The following is a 22,350-nucleotide window of genomic DNA, read 5'->3' as shown; positions in this document are numbered from 1 at the left end:
TAACCGCGACCCTCCGGTGATGCTTGCACCGGCTGTGGCTCCGACCGTCACAACGACGGCCGCCACGACAGTTTTCCCTCGGGGTACTGATACCCCTGCAACGGAGGGCGCCCGCATTCTGGCGAAGTTGGCGGAGTTCAGAAAATTCGTTCCGCCGAAATTCGTCGGCAAGAATGACGACGCTTGGGTGATCGAGCATTGGGTCACCCACATAGAGAAACTGTTCCGTGATCTCCACATCGAGGAGCTGGATCATGTCCCTCTGGCTGCTCATTGCCTTGAGAGAGAGGCGTACCAGTGGCGGATTCGCTATTTCAAGAAGAAGCTTACGAGTATCTATCCGCCCTGGGGGGATCCGGAAACTCCTCTATGAACAGTACTTCAAGGACAGCACAAAAAAGAGCTTGGAGTGCGAGCTGGAGCATCTCAAGCAAGGCAACCGCACTGTTGCGGAGTACGAGCGAGATTTCAGCCGCATCATCGAGCTGATCCCCTTCGCGGTGCGTGATGAGAACCACAAGGCCAGGCTTTTTGCGAGGGGACTGAGGCCCAATATTCGACTGTTGATCGCGTCCCACGGCGCGATATCCTTTGACGAGTGTTTGGATCGAGCTTTGATCGTGTAGAGCGAGTCAGAGGAGGTTCGAGCTGATCGGGATGCATCCAAGCGATCAGGGGACAAGAAACGTCCCTACGCCAAATCTAGCAGTGGCTCTTCCTTCAGCAAAAGGCCACCAAAGCATCCGCGCACTCAGCAGTCGGCTAGGAGTGCACCCTCTGGCAGCCAACGACAGGGTGAGCGATCCTGTGTGATATGCGGGCAAGTACATCGGGTGACCGCTTGTCTGCAGAGGAGAGACCACTGCTTCCAGTGTGGCCAGCCAGGCCACCTCCGAGCTCAGTGCCCTAGTGGAAATGGGGCCACTCAGAGTGCTGCTTCTTCCCTGGCCGCATCCCGACAGAACCGTGGAGCCCCAGTGCAGCTGCTTCATCTGGGTCTCCCTCCTCCTCACGCCAAAATGAAGGGGGCGCACCAGGCTTCTGGTGGACGTGTCTTCGCCTTGACTCAGCATGAGGGCGGCACTGGTGGCGACGTCCTTGCAGGTATCGCCACTCTCTGCATTTCTCGTGCTAGAGCTATTTTTGATACTGGAGCTTCCGATTCATTTGTCTCGCATTCATTTGCATGTGAACATTGCCTTCCCTCGAGTCCACTCGATGTACTGATCCGGATTAAGACTCCTGCGGGTGACCTAGAAGCTAAACAGTACCTTCCATTGTGCCCTGTCATTATGGATCACCGATCCTTCCTCGCGAATCTATTAGTACTTCTGATGAAGAACCTCGATGTGGTGCTTGGCATGGACTGGCTCGCCATGCACCATGCTACTATCGACTGCGAGTGGAGGACGGTGACGTTTAATAAACTAGATGAAGAGGTGTTCGTCTATCGAGGATGTAAGAGTTCCTATTTTGTCGCGACTATTTCTTTTGCTAAAGCTAAAAGACTTATGAGTGCCGAATGTGTGGTCTATTTGGCTTCGGTGGATGTTACCCTTCGAGCTGCACCAGCATGGGAGGAGATTCCAGTTGTTTGGGAATTCCCGGATGTATTTCCAGCTGAGCTTCCGGGAATGCCTCGGGACCGGGAGATCGAGTTCTTCATCGAGCTAGTTCCTCGCATGGCACCGATCTCGAAAGCCCCCTATCGCATGGCCTTCGCTGAGCTGAAGGAGCTGAAGGCTCAGCTCGAGGACCTCCTGGAGAGAGGGTTCATCAGACCTAGCGTGTCTCTCTGGGGTGCCCCAGTCCTCTTCGTAAAAAAGAAGGACGGTAGTCTGCGTCTGTGCATCGACTACCGGGAGCTCAATAAGGTCACCGTGAAGAACAAGTATCCACTGCCCCGGATTGACGATCTTTTCGATCAGCTTCAGAGATCGTCGGTATATTCTAAGATCTACCTGTAGTCCGGGTATCATCAGCTTAAGATCCGAGCTGAGGATATGCTGAAGACAGCCTTCCAAACTCGTTACGGCCACTACGAGTTGACGGTGATGCCGTTCGAGCTTACCAATGCCCCAGCAGCCTTCATGGATATGATGAATAGGGTCTTTCGGGCATACTTGGATCAATTTGTAGTGGTCTTCATTGACGACATCCTGATCTACTCGCGGAGTGATGAGAAGCACGAGGATCATCTCCGGCGAGTACTACAGATACTTCGAGAGCACAAGTTATATGCTAAGCTCAAGAAGTGCGAGTTCTGGTTTCGCAAGGTATCTTTCTTGAGGCATATTGTGAACCCATCAGGCATTACGGTGGATCCGAAGAAGATAGTCTCGGTAGTCGAGTGGCCTGAACCAACTTCAGTGACTGAAGTTAGGAGTTTTCTGGGCTTGGCGGGTTATTATCGACGCTTCGTCGAGAGTTTTTCTAAGATTGCTGCACCGCTGAATAGGCTTACTAGAAAAGAAGAACGATTTCAATGGACTCTGCAGTGCCAGCAGAGCTTCGATGAGCTGAAGGATCGACTGACTCACGCACCTGTTCTGACTCTGCCTCGGCCTGGTGAGGACTTCGTGGTATATTACGATGCCGCACTGGTCGGTTTGGGGTATGTGCTTATGCAGTAGGATCGGGTCATTGCCTACGCCTCACAACAGCTGAAACAGTATGAAAAGTACTATCCGACTCACGATCTGGAGCTCGCAGCGGTAGTGTTTGCCCTTAAGCTGTGGAGGGACTATCTATATGGGGCATACTACGAGATGTTCACTGATCATCTGAGCCTGAAGTACCTCTTCACCCAGAAGGAGTTGAACCTCAGGCAGAGACGTTGGATCGAGCTCTTGAAGGACTACGACATCACGATTAAGTATCATCCGGGAAAGGCGAACGCGGTGGCGGACGCCTTGAGCCGAAAACAGCCTTCAACTAAGTTGTCCTTCACGATCACGAGTCAGGATCGTCTTGTGGAGGAGTTCCGCCGTCTTGAGATCGAGGTTGTTTCCATCGGGGCCACGGCCCAATTGATGACCCTGGTGGTACAGCCTACTTTGACAAAGCGGATTTTGCTCGGGCAGCAAAGTGACTCGTACTTACAGAAAGTGCGGGCGAAGATCGAGCAGGGCAAGGACGGGGACTTCCTCTATCCACACTGATGGATCTCTGCGCTTTACAGGCAGGTGGTGCGTGCCTAGTGACTCGAAGCTGAGGAGCGACATCCTATCCGAGGCGCATCGATCCACTTACACAGTTCATCCAGGCAGAACCAAGATATATTGAGACCTGAAGCAGAATTTTTGGTGGCCTGGGATGAAGCTAGACGTGGCTCGATACTTGATTTGTTAGCAGGTGAAAGCCGAGCACCAGCGACCAGCAGGAAAGCTGCAACCACTTCCGATACCCGTGTTGAAGTGGGAGCAGATTACTATGTATTTCGTCACGGGATTGCCTCGATCACAGCGAGGACATGATGCGATTTGGGTTATAGTTGATCGACTGACGAAATCGGCTCACTTCCTACCGATGCACATGACGTGGTCCCGTGATCGACTGGCACAGTTGTATATCGACGAGATAGTTCGATTTCATGGAGTGCCGGTGTCGATCATATCAGATCGGGACAATCGCTTCGTATCCCAATTTTGGAGGAGCTTACAGCAGGCTATGGGTACGAAGTTGAACTTCAGTACGGCTTTCCATCCTCAGAGTGACGGTCAGTCAGAGCGAGTCATCCAGACTCTTGAGGACATGCTCCGTGCATGCGTCCTGGATTATGATGATGGATGGTTTCGGTATCTACCGCTGGAGAAGTTCGCCTATAATAACAGCTACCAGGCGAGTATAGGGATGGCACCATACGAGGCTTTGTATGGGGGTCGATGTCAGTCTCCTATCTGTTGGGACGACGTCGGAGAACGCCAGTTGATTGGGCCAGACTTAGTGGAGGATGCGGAGGCAAAGATCCGCATTGCAAGAGAGTGGCTTCTGACTGCACAGAGTCGACAGAGGAGCTACGCGGATTAGTGGAGGCGTGACCTGGAGTTTCAGGTCGGTGAGCATGTGCTGCTCAAGGTGTCGCCATCCAGGGGGACCAAACGGTTCGGTTTGCGGAACAAGCTTAGTCCGTGGTTCATGGGGCCGTTTGAGATTCTGGAGCGTGTTGGTCCGGTGGCGTACAGATTGGCTCTTCCTCCGAGTCTCGCCCGGGTGCACAATGTTTTTCACGTGTCCATGCTTCGGAAGTACATTACGGATCCGTCCCACGTCATTAGCCCGGCGTCTATTCAGCTACAGGAGGATCTGAGTTATGAGAAGGCTCCGTTGCGGATATTGGCACGTGAGGTGAAACAGTTGCGGAACAGGAGCATTCTATATGTTAAAGTTCAGTGGGAAAATCACAAGGAGCGCGAGGCTATGTGGGAGCTTGAGTCTTCTATGCGGGAGCATTACCCGCAGTTGTTTGCGGGGGATGTTTGATTTAAGTTTCGGGGACGAAACTTCTTGTAAGGGGGAAATGATGTAATATCCGAGATTTTGATCAATAAAGGGATTTTTAATTTTAAAATTTTGAATTCAAATATATATACATCGGCTTTTCTGCAATTATACACCCTAGTATAAAAGTAGTGTTAGGGTTTCTCACATGTAACCCTAACCCTAATCCACCCCACTAACCCTAGTCCACCATAGCAGTCTACAGCCTGCCTCTGCCCTTGCCGTGCGCGCACCCCGGCCGCCGACAAGTGCTCCGGCCGTCGAAAAATTCGTGCTCGGCCTCTTCTCCACCTTCCACTCCACCTAGCCGCCACATCCCTCGGCCGTTGTGCTTGAGAGGCCGCCATCCACATCGGCTTCCACCCTCTGGCCGAGAGCTTTCTCCGGCGCCATTCCCGGCGGCCCCCGCTGTCCCTGTGCGCCGCCGACGTCGCCTGAACTCTCTACGGCCACCCGCGACCAGCTCTGGCTGAGTCTGTGACAGCTCATGGCCGCGAGCAGTTGTGGCATCTGGGCAGGTCATGCCGCCCTTCCACAGTCTCCGGCGATTCCCCGCTCACCATCGCCGTTGTCCCCGAAGCCACCGGCTGCCGCTTGTGCTCCCTACGGCCGCCCAGACTTTGTGCGTGCCGAGGCAGAGCCACCTTGGCCTCCGCGACCCGCCGCCACCCAGCGTTGGGTCACCGCCCTCCCTCGGCCTCCAGCGACGTGCCGCCGTTGCCCCGGTGCTCCTCCGGCCACCGCTTGGCCGCTGCTGCCTCCCTGAACCAAGCTGAGACTATGCGGGCTTGATCTTCTTCTCCTCGCCACCGGCCGCCTTCCGCTGCCGGCCAGCATGCACCCCGACCCCTACTAACTGGCCACACTCGTCTCCGGCCGCCCTCGGGCTCCAATAAGCTCTGGTAAGCTTTTACCAGTTCCTACACATTGTTTTCGGGCTCCGGTCACTATTCCGGTGACCCCGAGGCACCCCGACACCCTCGGAAGTGTGCACGATGATCTCTAATCCGTGCCGAACATCGTGCTCACCTTCTTTTGGATCAGCGAAGCCCCAGTGTGCATATTAAACGCGGTTTAGACACTATGCGCGCTGTTTCGCTGAAGTTCGCATCGCTCGCGCGCTTGCCACAGTGGCCGGCCGTGCTCCGAAGTGTGAGCACGGCCTCCGGCACACCGAGACCTGTCAGCGGGTGTCCCGGCTTAGATAGAATACTCTCAGTTTGCACTGTTGGGCCAAAAAACCCCAAAAATCACATGAAATAATGTGATTTTATATTGTCGCGGGGGTTTCTATGCAATTGTACACTTTGTGGTCACTGTTGGTAGCGTGTGCGGGCAGTGGGTGACCTCTGGACTGATTGTCCAAGGCCCCAGGCCATTGCGGAGATCGGAATTGATTTCTGGTGCGTTTGTCGACAAAATCCGCCGACGAAATGCATTTTTGGTTCGAAATTCTTCTGATGGTGCCTCACAATAATTTGTGTCGTTGCTCAGCCTTGTTGGCTGGTCACCCGTGTCATTTCGAGGGTTCGGAAACGACGGGTGACTGTTGTTGGGTTTCGTTGTCGAATTGGATACTTCCGGCAATCCGGAGCGGAACGATTATCCGACGATAATTGTTTCAATGTGAGATAGTGTATTTTGCTGCCAAGTCACACGAATATATGTGTTTACAAGCAACAGGTGACTCTAGCATGAGTCGGTGAGTTCCGGGATAGTTCGTGGGTCCCGGCGGAGTGCCGATGCGATTTTTGAGACTTCCGGCATGTTCGGCAATCGATTTTGGGAAACCGATTCCCGTAGGGTTATTGTCACGCCCCGGGACAGGCAGAGGCCCTCCCGGTGGCGCGCCCAGACCCGCCATATGTCAACACATATAAGGCGTCTAAAATAACAGCGAAAAATAAAACCAAAGATAATCTATATCTAGAGATATCAGAGCACAGATAGATCTATCATCTACAACAAGGTAAAAGGAAAACACTAAAGCAATAAGAGTGAAACATATAGTTATACAATATCTGTCCAAAATTGTACACAAAAGGGTGGTCTCTAATACACTGGTATAGCTCTCAACCTCTCCAAAATAAATACATCGAGAGGTAGACCACCTATCAACTCGTCCCTCGCTGAAGAGCTAGCTCGAAGCAATGCCCTTCCCACGGTCCCTAGCCTCTCCCGGCGTGGAAGGCTCTGAAAGAAAACATAAAACAGAGAGCGTGAGAACTATAATTTATAGTTCCCAGTGGCCAATTACTGATCTCAGCTCAATGCACCACTAGGCCCCAAAAGAAAAGGATAAGTCCAAAAGTAGCAATAATAAGGAATAAATTGCATTTATGAAAGCATAACTAAAATGCTAAGCTACTATATTGCAATTAAACATGGTGTTAATACGAAGCACCATTACTTTGTCACAAACAATATGTCCCTACATGGCCATAGGTAAATGTCACGGTTTACTTTATGAAGTTATGAAGATCGTGCTTTATCATGGCAACAACGTATATATGAATGCAATAAGCAACATCTCCTAGCATACTACATGTATGTATGTATACTCAAGTGTCCAAAACTATGCTAGAAGCAAGTCCAAGTAATCCTACCACTACTCTCTATCTAGTAGTGATTAAAACCCACTCAACACCGTGTTGATTTTCATTTCCAATTAAGGACCTACCCAAGGTAGTCCAGCTTGTGCCGCCTAAGTGCCTGTGGTAGACCAACATCCCTGCTCTTGGAATGTGTCTGTCCCACTCGACCCGTAGACTTCTCAATACCGCACGAGCGAGCATAAGTCGCGTAGGCTAACTCCGGAGTGCCGGCTTGTAGGGAGCGACCCTCACAAACATGTGCGAATGAGCACAAATGGCAAGCAAGCGTAGTCAAAGGCACAAGTATCTAACCCTCATGTCTCAGACATGGCAATAGCTACTAGTAATCCAACAGTCTAGCTCTATGTCACAATGTGATAACCCAACACCCACTGGCTTAGTGCCTCTTTATGACATTTAAGCATCACAACTAATCAAGCCCAATTCATATTCTATGTTCCAATTAAGACATTAATACCAATGTTCAATATAGCCCGGGCCCAATGCCTCTTTATGACATTGGCCCAAATTCTCAAATAATCAAAGTCCCCAAGCCTCTCTACGCTTCCAAAGTCCCTAATGTCACAATTGGGCATAAAGGTTAAATGCATGAAAGTAATGTTCATTTTCATGATAGGAATTATAGTTCCAAATCTCAATTAGAATGCTAAGTCTCACATGCAAACTCTCTACTATATAGAGGTTTGAAAATTTTCGATATATTACATAGGCATGTTAAGCAGTCTAAAATTCACAATAATTATATTTAACATGATTATGTATGCTTTTTCATTTAACGATACTCAAATCATCACAAATGAGATTTTCTCATTATGTGGCTACGTCAAACCCACCGAACAGTCTCGGGATCCTTCGATTCGCCGAACGGAGTTGTCTACGTGTCTCTAATTACCCTAAAAATAAGGAGCGAAGAGATACACGAGCGTTACGAACAACTATAAGATCAAACATTAACCATCTTAAGCTTAGGTGAGAAAACTCATCTCTAATGCAAAATCTCTTCCTAACCTCCAAAAAATAGCTAAAACCTTTCCAAACCGATCCAAAGGAAGGTTCTAATCCAAGTGGTCAAGCTCCAAAAGCCCTAAATCCAAAATGCCCAAAATAAACTCTAAGTCTCCATTCTAGGGTTTCATCTCAAATCCAACAATAAAACTCAAATCTAGAGGGAGAGAATGGGCCACCAACCTTTTAGAAGCTTCAATCCAAGCTCAAAGTCCTCAAACTTCCAAGATTTTTCCTCAACCAAGCCCCAAATCCAAGCTCCAAGCTTCAATCATGGTGGAGTTGCACCAAAATGGAAAAAAAGAGAGATTAAACCCTTAATTCCAAGCTAAAAATGAGATCAAAACTAAAGAGAAGCATGGAGGAGCTCCCCTTACTTTCTCCCTGCTGTGGCAAGCTCAAAGAGCAGCCCTAGGGGCGTGGGTGGTGTTATAGAGAAGCCATATTGCAAAAACACCCCTGCAGTTTCGTCCATTAAGAATCTGTCACTGCGTATCGGTACACGGGCCCGCGTATCGATACACTTCCTATGAAAACGCCAAACCCGAGCCTCGGGTTGGCTGAGAAGCAGCCAATGTTGATGGCTGTACCGGTACAACCATCACCCGTACCGGTACACAGCCCTCTGAAGGCTACCCGAGAGCTAACCAAAAATCCGATTTTTAGAGTTTTGGTGCTAGGCTTCAAACCTCAATCCTCGGGATACGAGCCATAGGTCGGAACACTGTCAACGACCCACCAGAAAGTCTGGAAAAACTCAGAACACAACCAATCACTCGAACCTCGCAATTTGTAAAAGTCCAGTGCGTTACATTCACCCCTCATAAAAAGAAGTTTCGTTCACGAAACTCGAAAAGACAAAGTACCTCACGCCTCCATCTGAAGAAGATGGGGATAGCGCTCCTGCAGTGCGCTGTCCAACTTCCAAGTGGCCTCGCGTTCCTCGTGGTTGCTCCAAAGCACCTTCACATAGGGAATCTCACGGTTTCGTAACTTCTTTACATCGCGAGCCAAAATCCTCAAGGGTTGCTTCTCGAAGCTCAAATCATCACTCAGCTCCAAAGGTGTGGCGTCCAACACGTGAGCCTGATCATGAATGTACTTCCGAAGGACCAATACATAAAAGACATTGTGTACGCTCGATAGGTTCGGGGGTAACGCAAGTCGATACGCTACCAGGCCTACACTCTCCAAAATCTCATATGGTCCAATGTATCGGGGGCTCAAATTACCTCAGATCCCGAATCTTCTAATCCTTCTGGTCGGCGAGACGTTCAAGAAGACGTGATCACCAATCTGAAACTCCAAGTCTTGTCGACGCCTGTCAGCATAACTCTTTTGCCTACTCTCTGTCAACAGACGCTCCCGAGCAATGCGAACCTTGTCCTCTGCTTCCTGGAGCACATCTGGGCCTAAAGCCAATCTCTCGCCAACTTCACTCCAATGAAGTGGCGATCTACACTTCCGTCCATAGAGTGCCTCAAAAGGTGCCATCTTGATGCTTGCTTAATAACTGTTGTTATAAGCAAACTCTGCCATCGGTAGATGCTGCGACCATCCTCCCTGGAAGTCAATCACACAGGCTCAAAGCATGTCCTCAAGAGTCTGTATAGTACGCTTCGACTGCCGTCACTTGGGGGTGGAAAGCAGTGCTGAAATCCAAGCGCGTACCCAAAGCATCCTGTAAGCTCCGCCAAAAGTGGGATACAAATCAAGGGGTCTCGATCTGATACAATAGAAGTAGGTACCCCGTGCAATCGCACAATCTCATCCAGGTAAATCTGTGCGAGTCTCTCACCAGTCCAAGTAGTGTGGATAGGTACGAAATGTGCCGATTTCGTCAACCTATCCACGATCACCCAAATAGTATCATGCCCGGCCTGCGAGCGGGGCAAACCCATCACAAAGTCCATGGTTATCTTCTCCCATTTCCACACCGGAATCGGTAAACTCTACAATTTCCACGCGGGAACCCGGTGCTCAGCTTTCACCTGTTGGCAAGTTAGACATCTAGCAACAAACTCACCAACGTCCTTTTTCATCCCGGGCCACCAATAAAGCAACTTTAAGTCCTTATACATCTTGGTGCCTCCTGGATGTATAACATACGGTGTTTGGTGTGCCTCTTAAAGAATTTCTTCTCTAAGTGTCGATTCCGCCGGTACACAGATCCGTCCTCGGAAACGCATCAATCCAACACCGTCCACAGAAAAGTCACCGGTGCAACCATCAATCATCTTAACTCGAATCCTTTGCAACTCCACATCGGAGACTTGTTTTTCTTTAATCCTTTCCACAAGGGTAGGTTGCACCATCAAAGTCATCAATCTCCACGGGGTATCAGAAGCCACTACCTCCAACTCCAACTGCTTCATCTACTCGATCAACGGTGGTTGAGTAACCATAAGCATCGCTAAGTTTTTCGTCGATTTCCTACTTAGCGCATCCGCCATTACGTTAGCCTTGCCCGGGTGGTAAAGAATCGTCAAATCGTAATCCTTGAGTAGCTCCAACTATCTGCGCTGCCTCAAGTTCAACTCCTTCTGAGTGAATAAATACTTTAAGCTCTTGTAATCCGTATACACTTCGCATCGCTCGCCGTACAAGTAGTGGCGCCATAGCTTCAATGCAAAGACCACGGCCGCCAAATCCAAGTCGTGAGTAGGATAGTTCCTTTCATAATCCTTTAGTTGGCGAGAAGCATACGTGATCACCTTCCCGTCCTGCATCAAAACACAGCCCAATCCATTAAAGGAAGCATCACTATAAATCACATACCCTGCTCCAGTAACTGGCAAGGTTAGGATCGGGGCGGTAGTCAGTCTCTGCTTCAACTCTTGGAAGCTCCTTTCACACGCATCATTCCAAATGAACTTGGTGCCCTTATGCGTGAGCCTCATGAGGGGAGTAGATAATCTCGCAAATACCTCAACAAACCGTCGGTAGTAGCCGGCCAAACCAAGAAAGCTCCGAATCTCCGTGACACTCGTCGGCCTTGGCCAATCCTTGATAGCTTCAATTTTTCTCGGGTCTACGGCTATGCCTGATCCTGAAATCACATGGCCCAAAAACGCCACCTCTCTAAGCCAAAATTCACACTTTTTCAGCTTGGCATAGAGCTTCCTTTCCCGAAGTACTTGACAAGCCTTAAATGCTCCTCGTGATCCGCATCACTTCGGAAATACACTAAGATGTTGTCGATGAATACCACGACGAACCTGTCTAGATAAGGCTTAAACACACGGTTCATAAGATCCATAAAAGCTATCGGGGCATTAGTAAGCCCAAACGGCATCACAGTAAACTCGTAATGTCCATATCGTGTTCTAAAAGCCGTTTTGGACACATCCTCAGGCTTGATCTTCAATTGGTGGTATCCCGATTGCAAGTCGATCTTGGAATACACACAAGATCCCTGTAGCTGATCAAATAGATCGTCAATCCTCAGCAATGGATACTTATTCTTGATCGTGACTTTATTAAGTTCACGATAGTCCATGCACAAGCGAAGTGATCCATCCTTTTTCTTGCCAAAAAGGACCGGTGCTCCCCAAGGTGACACACTCGGTCGCACAAAGCCCTTATCCAGAAGATCCTGCAAGTGTGCCTTCAGCTCTCTCAATTCCGCCGGTGCCATCCTATAGGGCGCCTTTGAGATTGGAGCAGTCTCGGGAACGAGATCTGCCACAAACTCAATCTCCCTATCAGGTGGCATGCCTGGAAGCTCTGCTGGGAACACATCTCCAAACTCCTGCACTACGGGGATATCCTCAATCCTGGGGGCATCATCATCACCCCTCAACACAACAGTAGCCAAATAGGCTACGCAGCCTCTACTAATCAACTGCCTAGCTCGAGAGGAGCTAATTGTCATCGCAAATAGCGAACTCTAGCATCCACGATACACAACCTCCGCCTGCCCCGGCTCTCTAAATGTCACAGTTCGATCCTTGCAATCGATAGTGGCGTAATACCTAGTCAACCAATCCATGCCCAAGACAATATCAAACTCTACGACTTTATGCAAAGCTAAAAGGTCTACGGGCATAATCCAATCTCCAACCCGAACAGGGCAACTGGGTCAGAACTCCCAAATATCCAAAGAGTGATCGGGTACAACAACTCATCCAGGATGCAACAAAGATGTCAGTGGGATGCCATGCAACTCGGCAAACAGCCGGTCTATGAATGAATGCGATGCACTAGTATCAAATAATACTCATACTCGAATACCATAAAGTAAAATGATACCTGCGACCACATTCTCGGCTACTGCGGCCTCCTCAGTCTGGGCCGCGTACATGCGCCCGCTCGGGGCCTGTCGTGACCCCTCCGCCTGCCGTTGAACTGGCGGCCGTCCAGCCTGATGATGCGCAGAAAGTGTCCCCTGGCTGGGACCCGGTAAAGCTGGTGCAGATGCCGAAGATGGCCCTGGTGCTGGACCCCTCGGGCAGTCCGACTGGAAATGGCCTTCCTGGCCACACAAGTAGCACCTGCCCCGACTGCATGAGCACTGCTGTGGAAAATGGGTACCACCGCAGATCACGCAGCACGGAGCCTGGCGTCGATCAGGTCCTCCTCGCTGGGTAGACTGGCCACGTCCTCGCGACTAGCTCCGGTGTCGCGAATGTCTCGGCGGCCTCCCTGAGTGCGTCTGACTCGCACCCTCAGTCGTGGTCCTCTTGCCTTTGCCTTTGTCCGAGGCCTCTCGCCGCTCCTGCAGGTCTGCTCCTCCACTCTCCACTATGAGTGCGCGGTTCACAACCTCTCGGTAGGTTTGGAGGTTGGATGACTGCACGAACCTAAAGATCGAAAGTCGTAGTCCCCGCTCGAAAATGCGGGCCTTGTCCTCGTCGTCCCGAACAATAAAGGGCACGCAATGAAGAAGCCGGGAGAACTCTCTCTCGTACTCGGCCACCGTCCTGTCTCCTTGGCACAGGTTGCGCAGATCCTACTCCATCTTCCTCTTGACACTGTCAGGGAAGTAATGCTCCAGCAGGAGTTCCTTGAACCTCCTCCACGAAATCACCGTCAGATCCGTGCTGGGGTTGTCCTGGATGTCCAACCACCACCTGTAGGCCTCGCCGTCCAAATGATGTGTGGCGAGCCACACTCTGTCCCTCTCCTCGACGAAGGTGTCCCGAAACAGCTTCTCCATATGCATAGGCAATTTCTCTACGATCCAATGATCCACGTTTTTCCCATCAAAAGTCCGGGGGCTGCATCTCCTGAACTCACTGAGACGCTCCATAAGCCGATCCCGCTCAGCTCCCTCAACCATCACGAGAAAACCGTCCCCGCCACCGATGCTCGCGCTGGTGGTGCCGCGATGTCCTCTCCCCGAGGTGTCGCCGCTGGTGCCGTCCTAGAAGCGTCGAGTGCAGGGGACGACACCCTGGGCGCAACCACCTCCACTCGTGCGGGTGGTGCAGGGATCTGAGTCTCCCTGGCAGCCGCCTGTTGCAGCAGAAGGTCCTCCAGGCGCTTCATTCGTGCCTCCTGTCGAAGCGTCGTGTCTGCCTGTCGTGCCACCAAATCAGTGAGGGCTGCCAGCTGGCCCCTCAGCTCACGGACCTCGCCGGATCCGGAGATAGCGGAGGTCTCGGCCTCCTCAAATTGTGCCGCATTGTCCGCCCCCGCAGATTGAGAGCGTGTAATCAGCATCGTCACTACAACATCATAAAAGCGTAAGTTAGTAAACCCACGCTATCGAATCCCCGCTCAAATAACAATACCCAAAACATGCGAAAGTAAGGAAGTGTTATCCACAACTAACTCCCGATGTTATGTTGTCGGCCGCCAACGTAATCCTCCGCGAAGTTAGAAACCATACACTCTAATTAAACTCCAACTTTTTAGATTTGTTACATCGCGGGACCGGCAGAGGCCCTCCCGGTGGCGCGCCCAGACCCGCCATATGTCAACACATATAAGGCGTCTAAAACAACAGCGAAAAATAAAACCAAAGATAATCTATATCTAGAGATATCAGAGCACAGATAGATCTATCATTTACAACAAGGTAAAAGGAAAACACTAAAGCAATAAGAGTGAAACATATAGTTATACAATATCTGTCCAAAATAGTACACAAAAGGGTGGTCTCTAATACACCGGTACAGCTCTCAACCTCTCCAAAATAAATACATCGAGAGGTAGACCACCTATCAACTCGTCCCTCGCTGAAGAGCTAGCTCGAAGCAATGCCCTTCTCACGGTCCCTAGCCTCTCCCGACGTGGAAGGCTCTGAAAGAAAACATAAAACAGAGGACGTAAGAACTATAATTTATAGTTCCCAGTAGGCAATTACTGAACTCAGCTCAATGCACCACTAGGCCCCAAAAGAAAAGGGTAAGTCCAAAAGTAGCAATAATAAGGAATAAATTGCATTTATGAAAGCATAACTAAAATGCTAAGCTACTATATTGCAATTAAACATGGTGTTAATACGATGCACCATTACTTTGTCACAAACAGTATGTCCCTACATGGCCACAGGTAAATGTCACGGTTTACTTTATGAAGTTATGAAGATCATACTTTATCATAGCAACAACGTATATATGAATGCTATAAGCAACATCTCCTAGCATACTACATGTATGTATGTATACTCAAGTGTCCAAAACTATGCTAGAAGCAAGTCCAAGTAATCCTACCACTACTCTTATCTAGTAGTGATTAAAACCCACTCAACGCCGTGCCGATTTTCATTTCCAATTAAGAACCTACCCAAGGTAGTCCAGCTTGTGCCGCCTAAGTGTCTGTGGTAGCCCAACATCCCTGCTCTTGGAATGTGTCTGTCCCACTCGATCCCGTAGGCTTCTCAATACCGCACGAGCGAGCATAAGTCGCGTAGGCTAACCCCGGAGTGCCAGCTTGTATGGAGCGACCCTCACAAGCATGTGCGAATGAGAACAAATGGCAAGCAAGTGTAGTCAAAGGCTCAAGTATCCAACCCTCATGTCTCAGACATGGCAATAGCTACTAGTAACCCAACGTGACAATGTGATAACCCAACACCCACTGGCTTAGTGTCTCTTTATGACACTTAATCATCACAACTAATCAAGCCCAATTCATATTCTATGTTCCAATTAAGACATTAATACCAATGTTCACTATAGCCCGGGCCCAATGCCTCTTTATGACATTGGCCCAAATTCTCAAATAGTCAAAGTCCCCAAGCCTCTCTAGGCTTCCAAAGTCCCTAATGTCACAATTGGGCATAAAGGTTAAATGCATGAAAGTAATGTTCATTTTCATGATAGGAATTATAGTTCCAAATCTCAATTAGAATGCTAAGTCTCACATGCAAGCTCTCTACTATATAGAGGTCAGAAAATTTTCGATACATTACATAGGCATGTTAAGCATTCTAAAATTCACAATAATTATATTTAATATGATTATGCATGCTTTTTCATTTAACAATACTCAAATCATCACAAATGAGATTTTCTCATTGTGTGGCTAGGTCAAACCCACCGAACCGTCTCGGGATCCTTCGATTCGCCGAACGGAGTTGTCCACGAGTCTCTAAGTACCCTAAAAGTAAGGAGCGAAGAGATACACGAGCGTTACGAACAACTATAAGATCAAACATTAACCATCTCAAGCTTAGGTGAGAAAAACTCACCTCTAATGCAAAATTTCTTCCTAAGCTCCAAAAGAGAGCTAGAACCTTTCCAAACCGATCCAAAGGAAGGTTCTAATCCAAGTGGTCAAGCTCCAAAAGCCCTAAATCCAAAATGCCCAAAATAAACCCTAAGTCTCCATTCTAGGGTTTCATCTCAAATCCAATAATAAAACTCAAATCTAGAGGGAGAGAATGGGCCACCAAACTCTTAGAAGCTTCAATCCAAGCTCAAAGTCCTCAAACTTCCAAGATCTTTCCTCAACCAAGCCCCAAATCCAAGCTCCAAGCTTCAATCATAGTGGAGTTGCACCAAACGGGAAAAAAGAGAGATTAAACCCTTAATTCCAAGCTAAAAATGAGATCAAAACCAAAGAGAAGCATGGAGAAGCTCCCCTTACCTTCTCCCTGCTGTGGCAAGCTCAAAGAGCAGCCCTAGGGGCGTGGGTGGTGTTATAGAGAAGCCACATTGCAAAAACACCCCTGCAGTTTCGTCCATTCAGAATCTGTCACTGCGTACCGGTACACGGGCCCGCGTACCGGTACACTTCCTACGAAAACGCCAAACCCGAGCCTCGGGTTGGCTGAGAAGCAGCCAATGTTGATGGCTGTACCGGTACAGCCATCACCCCGTACCGGTACACAGCCCTCTGAAGGCTACCTGAGAGCTAACGAAAAATTCAATTCTTAGGGTTTTGGTGCTAGGCTTCAAACCTCAATCCTCGGGATACGAGCCATATTTCGGAACACTGTCAACGACCCACCAGAAAGTCTGAAAAAACTCAGAACACAACAAATCACTCGAACCTCGCAATTTGCAAAAGTCCAGTGCGTTACAGTTATCGGTGGGGTTTGTGAGTTAGTGACTCGTGTTGTGGGTTGGATGCTAACCCGGTGGGCCCTTCGTAGGTCCGGTTGTTACTTCCTCCACAGTTGGAAGGTCAGTACCATATTTGTACAGGTTGGTACTTCGATCCGAAGTCATTATAGTGGTGCACGCTCGGTGATATCTTCTTACCCTTGTTCTCCCGTTATTACTCTACATGCATATATTATATGTTGAGCCTAGCACCTATACCATGTTTCCTTATTGCTCTACTTAGCTGTTTTGCATATCCTGTATTATGTTTAGAGTAGAGCAGTTTCGTGATTATTTGTGATATCTATGACCTGTTTGGTCGGTTCTTGTATCTCGTATCTGTGACTTATTTGGTCGGCTTATTGCATTGTTATCATGACCTGCTTGGTCGGTTGGACTATTTGACAACCTATACAGTCGGTGTACCCTGAGGGGCAGGATTGTCGGCTAGTTGCCGACGGTTGGCTATTGAGGATTCAGCATCAATCGCCACTGCTCGTACACATTTCACGAACACCAGCGGTCTGATCCATCGCAAGAGGGTGTTCTTTTCCGAAAAAGTGGTTGGGAGTGCCAACCCGTGAGCTCGTGTGCTTTATGCGAGGGTTATATGCTTTCAGACCAGGGTGCTTTATGCGAGGATCATATACCTTTCAGACCTAGGTGCTTTATGCGAGGATCATGTACAGGTTGAGCTATTGTGGCACAAGCCTGAGGTGTTGTGGACCAATATGGCTATGTCAGATTGGGTATTTGGACTTGTCGTACGGTTGATGCATACATACAGTAGCGTAGTTGTGCATTTCTACATCCTATTCATTTATTATCGTTGCTACTATATTACACTTACCCATACCTCTGTTTATTCTCCTTGACTGGTGAGTACCTCTCGCCCTCGTCGGCTTGCGGTACCCACTGGGTGGGGAGATATGTTTTCCCCCACCCCCAGTCCTAGTGGGACGGTTCGTGAGGAGCGCAGTTAGCAATCGATAGAGCCACCGTCCCGCCATTTTGGTTTAACTCCTTAACTCTGTTTCCTTCAATAATTAACTTAGACAGCAAATTTGGTTTAGTATTTTATTACATTTGAATATTTGGGATTTCATGAATGTAATAAAGGATTTGTAATTCTTGTAAACTGAAAATGATTTTCCACTCCTCGTGGCAGCGTGTTTTAAAAAGAAAAAGGTTTCCGTGTGAGAAACGGTTTGTAAAAGGGCTTTCTTGGTTTTCATGACTTAGTATTTCAAAAATAGTTATGGATTTTCTGGATAAACTCTGAATGTGAATCTGATGTTGAATGGTGTATGAATGTATGAATGTATGTATATTAAGTTGTGGTGGTTGTATCCTGTTTTATGTATCTTGTACTTGTGTGAACAGTGGACTCCCTGTATTTGTGGCAGATCTAGCATGCCCAGGGGGTCTGGATTTTCAAAAAAAATTTGGGCACTTCCACTTTGCTTTTAAATCAAAATAGGACCCCGAGGCGTGACATATAAATATATATACCATATGCAATACTAATACATCATGCTTATGCCTCAACAAGTGCGATAATGAAAATCATGCAAGTAGATTTATCTATTCTACTTTTATTTCTCTATCCATCTCATTTTCAATCCGCTCGTAAGGTTCTTTTACCTTAGCCAAACTATATCACCTGACTCAGTCTTGAGTTAATCATTAGCGGAGCACCACAATCCTCTTCTTGGCATTAGGAGGTGAGATTATCATCCACCCCCGACCGTAAGTCCATAACTTGCGAAGTCGCTCCATCCTTTGATATTAGGTGCCATTCCGTGCACCCTCAACCATCGAAATTATTGGTAGTGAGTTCATTCGTTTTACCTCTCACCTTGGCGTTGGGTGGCTTTCCGTGCACCCCTGACTATAGGCTCGTAGGCATCAGGTCACCCCTTTGGCATTAGGTGGCAATTTGTGCACCCCCGGCCATCGGTTGTTGGGAGTTCCAGAATTTCTTCTTTCACAAACACAAGGATTCATTGTCTTTACCCTATATTGTCAACCTTCTAGGTTTTAGTCATTCATGTCCACATGGTCACCCTACCACTTATTTCCAACCTATGTTCAACGATACTAGGTTCAATGACATTCCAATCCAAGTGGCCATCCTACCACTATGTTTTCCAACCTATGTTCAACGACACTAGGTTCAATGACATTCCAATCCAAGTGGTCATCCTACCACTATGTTTTCTAACCTATCTTTAATGACACTAGGTTTAATAACATTTCCCACCTAGATTCGCTCGACTCTAGGTTTAATGACATTCCAATCACGTTCTTTCTTATCCTAATTGTCCACACCTAGAATTCATAATTCTCATAGCATCTAGTTTTTGTTGAGTTCTCTAATGCCCCTAGAGAATGTCAACCTATGTTCAATGTCTACACCTAGGCATACATATACATACATACTTATATGTCTCACATGCCTATCGTTCCTATCCTATGGTAGTTAATTATTCTATTTAGCATATATCTCATGCATGCTTGTTTGCAAGTTAAACTACCCATTACTAATTCTCTATCACCTTACAGAATGTCATAACCCTAGTTATCCACATCAAGGAATATACTTATTCCATGGTAGCAATTTATCTAAAGTAAAATACACCTTTATGCATGTCATTTTACTAATTTTGCTACTCATTTATCATGCATCAATATAAGGTAAATTACACCTTAAACATGGAAAGTGACCAAATCACTTCGGTGAAGCACAACCCACCTTGTAGTACCCCCAATTGCTTGTAGACACTTGCAATTGGGCTAATTTCCTTGGATCTCCAGGCTTGCTCTCAATCTTTCCTTGTCCTATATAAGAAATCCATTCGTTACCAATTTCGAACCCTTAAACGATTTTTCCTCTTGAAATCAAGTTGCCCTACTTGATTTTCTAATTCTCAATTAGGGTTTTAAAGGGTTAAAATATTTTTAAAACCCTCTATAAGAAAATCGCTCTTTCAACCTAGGGTTTCCCAATTCTTCAAGAATGCTCCGAAATTTACAGAGAATCCTGAATCAAACTAGTATGGAATCATCTAGAGAGCTCAAAAACCTCACTTTTAAGGGATTTAACATAAACCCTAAACCTTAATCCGAAGAACTCACCTCGAATCGCAGGTCTCCCGAGCCGTTACGCGCTATAGAGCTCCGTTCTCCACTCTTCTGAGCTTCCCAAGCTCGATCTCCACCAAAATCTCTAAGTTGGAGAAGAAAAGAAGAAGAAAAGAGAGAGAGAGTTCTCTCTCTCCCCTTTTATTCCCTGTGTGCGTGTGTGGGTGGGCTAACAGAGGAAAGGGGAAAGGGCTCCCCTATATATAGCCCCACACCATGAAATTACAAAAATACTATCAAAATCTGCATTATACAGAGCTACGTACCGGTACTCAGGCCAGAATCCAGTTCCTTAAAACACGAACATTGGATTCTCAGGTTTTCTATTGCGTACCGGTACCAAGTTTCTAGTACCGATACTGTAGCACACTAAACTTTGGCAAATTGCAAGGTTTTAGTGTAAGAATAGTATTTTAAACTATTCTGGGTGTTTTGAGGGTGTCTGTTTGGTTTCTGCCTGTTTCTAGAGCTTATTTGGCGAGAGAACAGGCTTTCGGCATCAAAATCTGCACTTTGCATAGTATAGGGTTGAGTACCGATACTGGAAGTTGGTACCGGAACCCCATCGCGTGTCAGAGAGTAGCTGCTCTCGGGTTTGAGATTTGGGGTATTGGGTATCGATACTGGATGTTCAGTACCGGTACTGGGGCTGGGTACCGGTACACTGTATTAAACCCGAATGATTTGCGCTCGGGTTTTGTGAGTATGAGGGCCGGGTACCAATACTCCAATTCGAGTACCGGTACTCAATGCAGAAAAACTGTCGTTCGTGCAGCTTGCAATTTTTGAGTTTTGAGGGGCCTACGTGGATATTGTACATTGTGTATATGTAACTCCTCACCCTTCATTAGTCCTCAGTTGGCTAAGGATGGAGTGAGAGAAGAGGAGAGTTTCTTCCCCCATCTCTTTTGATTTTCTTCTCCACCCCTTGGATTTTTAGGTATTGATCTCATTTTCTTCCTCTCCACAATGGATGCTTGCACCTTGGAGCTTGGAGTTGATGAGAGGAGCTTGTTGGTGAATCAAACTTCAACACTATGAAATATCCACTGACTGTTCGAGGATCCAACTTCTTTATGTGTGAATTATAAACCCTCACCTCAACTGGACATCCCCATACATGCAGGTGATTTAAACTAGATTTTCACCCTTTTCATAACTCAAAAGGAGTTTTGGAAATAGCTTTCGATGGAATCCTATTTAAAATATACACCGCTGTCTTTAGTGCTTCACTCCAAAGAGAAGATGAAAGACAAGAGCTGCTAATCATGCTCCTTACCATGTCCATGAGTGTTTTATTCCTCTTTTCGGCAACGCCATTTTGTTAGGATGTGCCAGGCATCGTATACTGTGCAATGATGCCTTCACCTTTGAGGAATTGAGCAAATGGACCGGCCATTTGACCTTTTTCCGTATGTCTTTCATAATACTCACCCCCTCTGTCAGACCTTACAATCTTGATTTTCCTATTCAATTGTTTCTCTACCTCAACCTTATAAGCTTAAAAGCATCAAGAGCCTCAGCTCTTTCAAATAAGAGATAGAGATACATATATCTTGAATGATCATCAATAAATGAGATAAAATATCTCTGACCGTTGAAACAAGGAGTAGGAAAAGGTCCACAGATATCTGTATGTATGATCTCAAGAATTTCAGAACTCCTTCTGGCACCTTTAGTGGTATTTGTATTAGTATGCTTTCCCTTTATGCATTCCACACAAGTATCAAAATCGGTAAAGTCGAGATCTTGTAAGATATTTTCTTTTACCAATCTCTTTATTATCTCTAAAGAGATATGAGCTAAACGCTGGTGCCATAAATAAGAGGAGTTTTTTTTTAATAATGTTCCTTTTAACACCAATGTCATGATCAATATTAAAATTATTTTCGAAAGATTGACTCAAATTAAATTTGTACAAATCATCTACCAAACAACCATTGCCAGCAATAATATTATCGGAGAACATAGTAAAAGATTTATTTTCAAATAAAAATTTGAAATCTTTATTCTCAATTTAGAAACAGAAACTAAATTTTTAGAAAATTTAGGAACATAAAAAGTATCCCCAAGTTCAAGTACAAAACCAGTACTAAGTTCTAAAATAAACTTTCCTACCGCTTCAACTTGAGATTTATTTCCTTCTCCGCTAATTAAAATCCTTTCATTTGGCTTCAACATCTTTAGGTTGTGAAAACTCTGCATGGTATTTGAGATATGTACAGTAGTTCCAAAGTCAATCCATCATGTGTTTTTAGTAACATTAACTAAATGAGATTCATAACAAATATAGATAGTTTCAATACCTTTCTTTTCGAGCCAAGCTTTATACTTCAAACAGTCACTTTTGATGTGCCCTTTCTTTTTACAGAAGTAGCATTGATCTTTCTTGCCAGAATTCTTTATTGGCAATTGAGCTGACTTCTTGTAATTAGAGGCACCCTTACTCTTTCCCTTTTTACACTGAGTCGCTAAATTAACAGATTCTGTTATAATTTCCGGCTTCTCCTGCTTAAATCTCTCATTTTCTTGAACACATATGGTCAATAATTCATTTATTGACCATTCATCCTTATGTGTGTTATAAGAGA

General features: G+C 46.8%; 1 protein-coding gene across 1 annotated transcript; it reads left to right on the top strand.

Annotated features, from left to right (window-relative positions):
- Positions 1 to 4,137: 4,137 nt before the first annotated feature.
- LOC109706094 lies at positions 4,138 to 4,482 on the top strand. Its single transcript, XM_020226900.1, has one exon. The coding sequence runs from the start codon at positions 4,138 to 4,140 to the stop codon at positions 4,480 to 4,482; it is 345 nt and encodes a 114-aa protein (XP_020082489.1).
- The last annotated feature ends 17,868 nt before the right edge of the window (positions 4,483 to 22,350 follow it).

Source organism: Ananas comosus, unplaced genomic scaffold (assembly GCF_001540865.1).
Source record: "Ananas comosus cultivar F153 unplaced genomic scaffold, ASM154086v1, whole genome shotgun sequence".
NCBI lineage: Eukaryota > Viridiplantae > Streptophyta > Magnoliopsida > Poales > Bromeliaceae > Ananas > Ananas comosus.
Note: the sequence above shows the minus strand (reverse complement) of the source record. Positions and strands in the feature narration are given on the sequence as shown.

Coding starts and splice junctions, on each gene's coding strand:
- LOC109706094 (XM_020226900.1), top strand. CDS start 4,138: ATGGGGCCGTTTGAGATTCTGGAGCGTGTTGGTCCGGTGGCGTACAGA.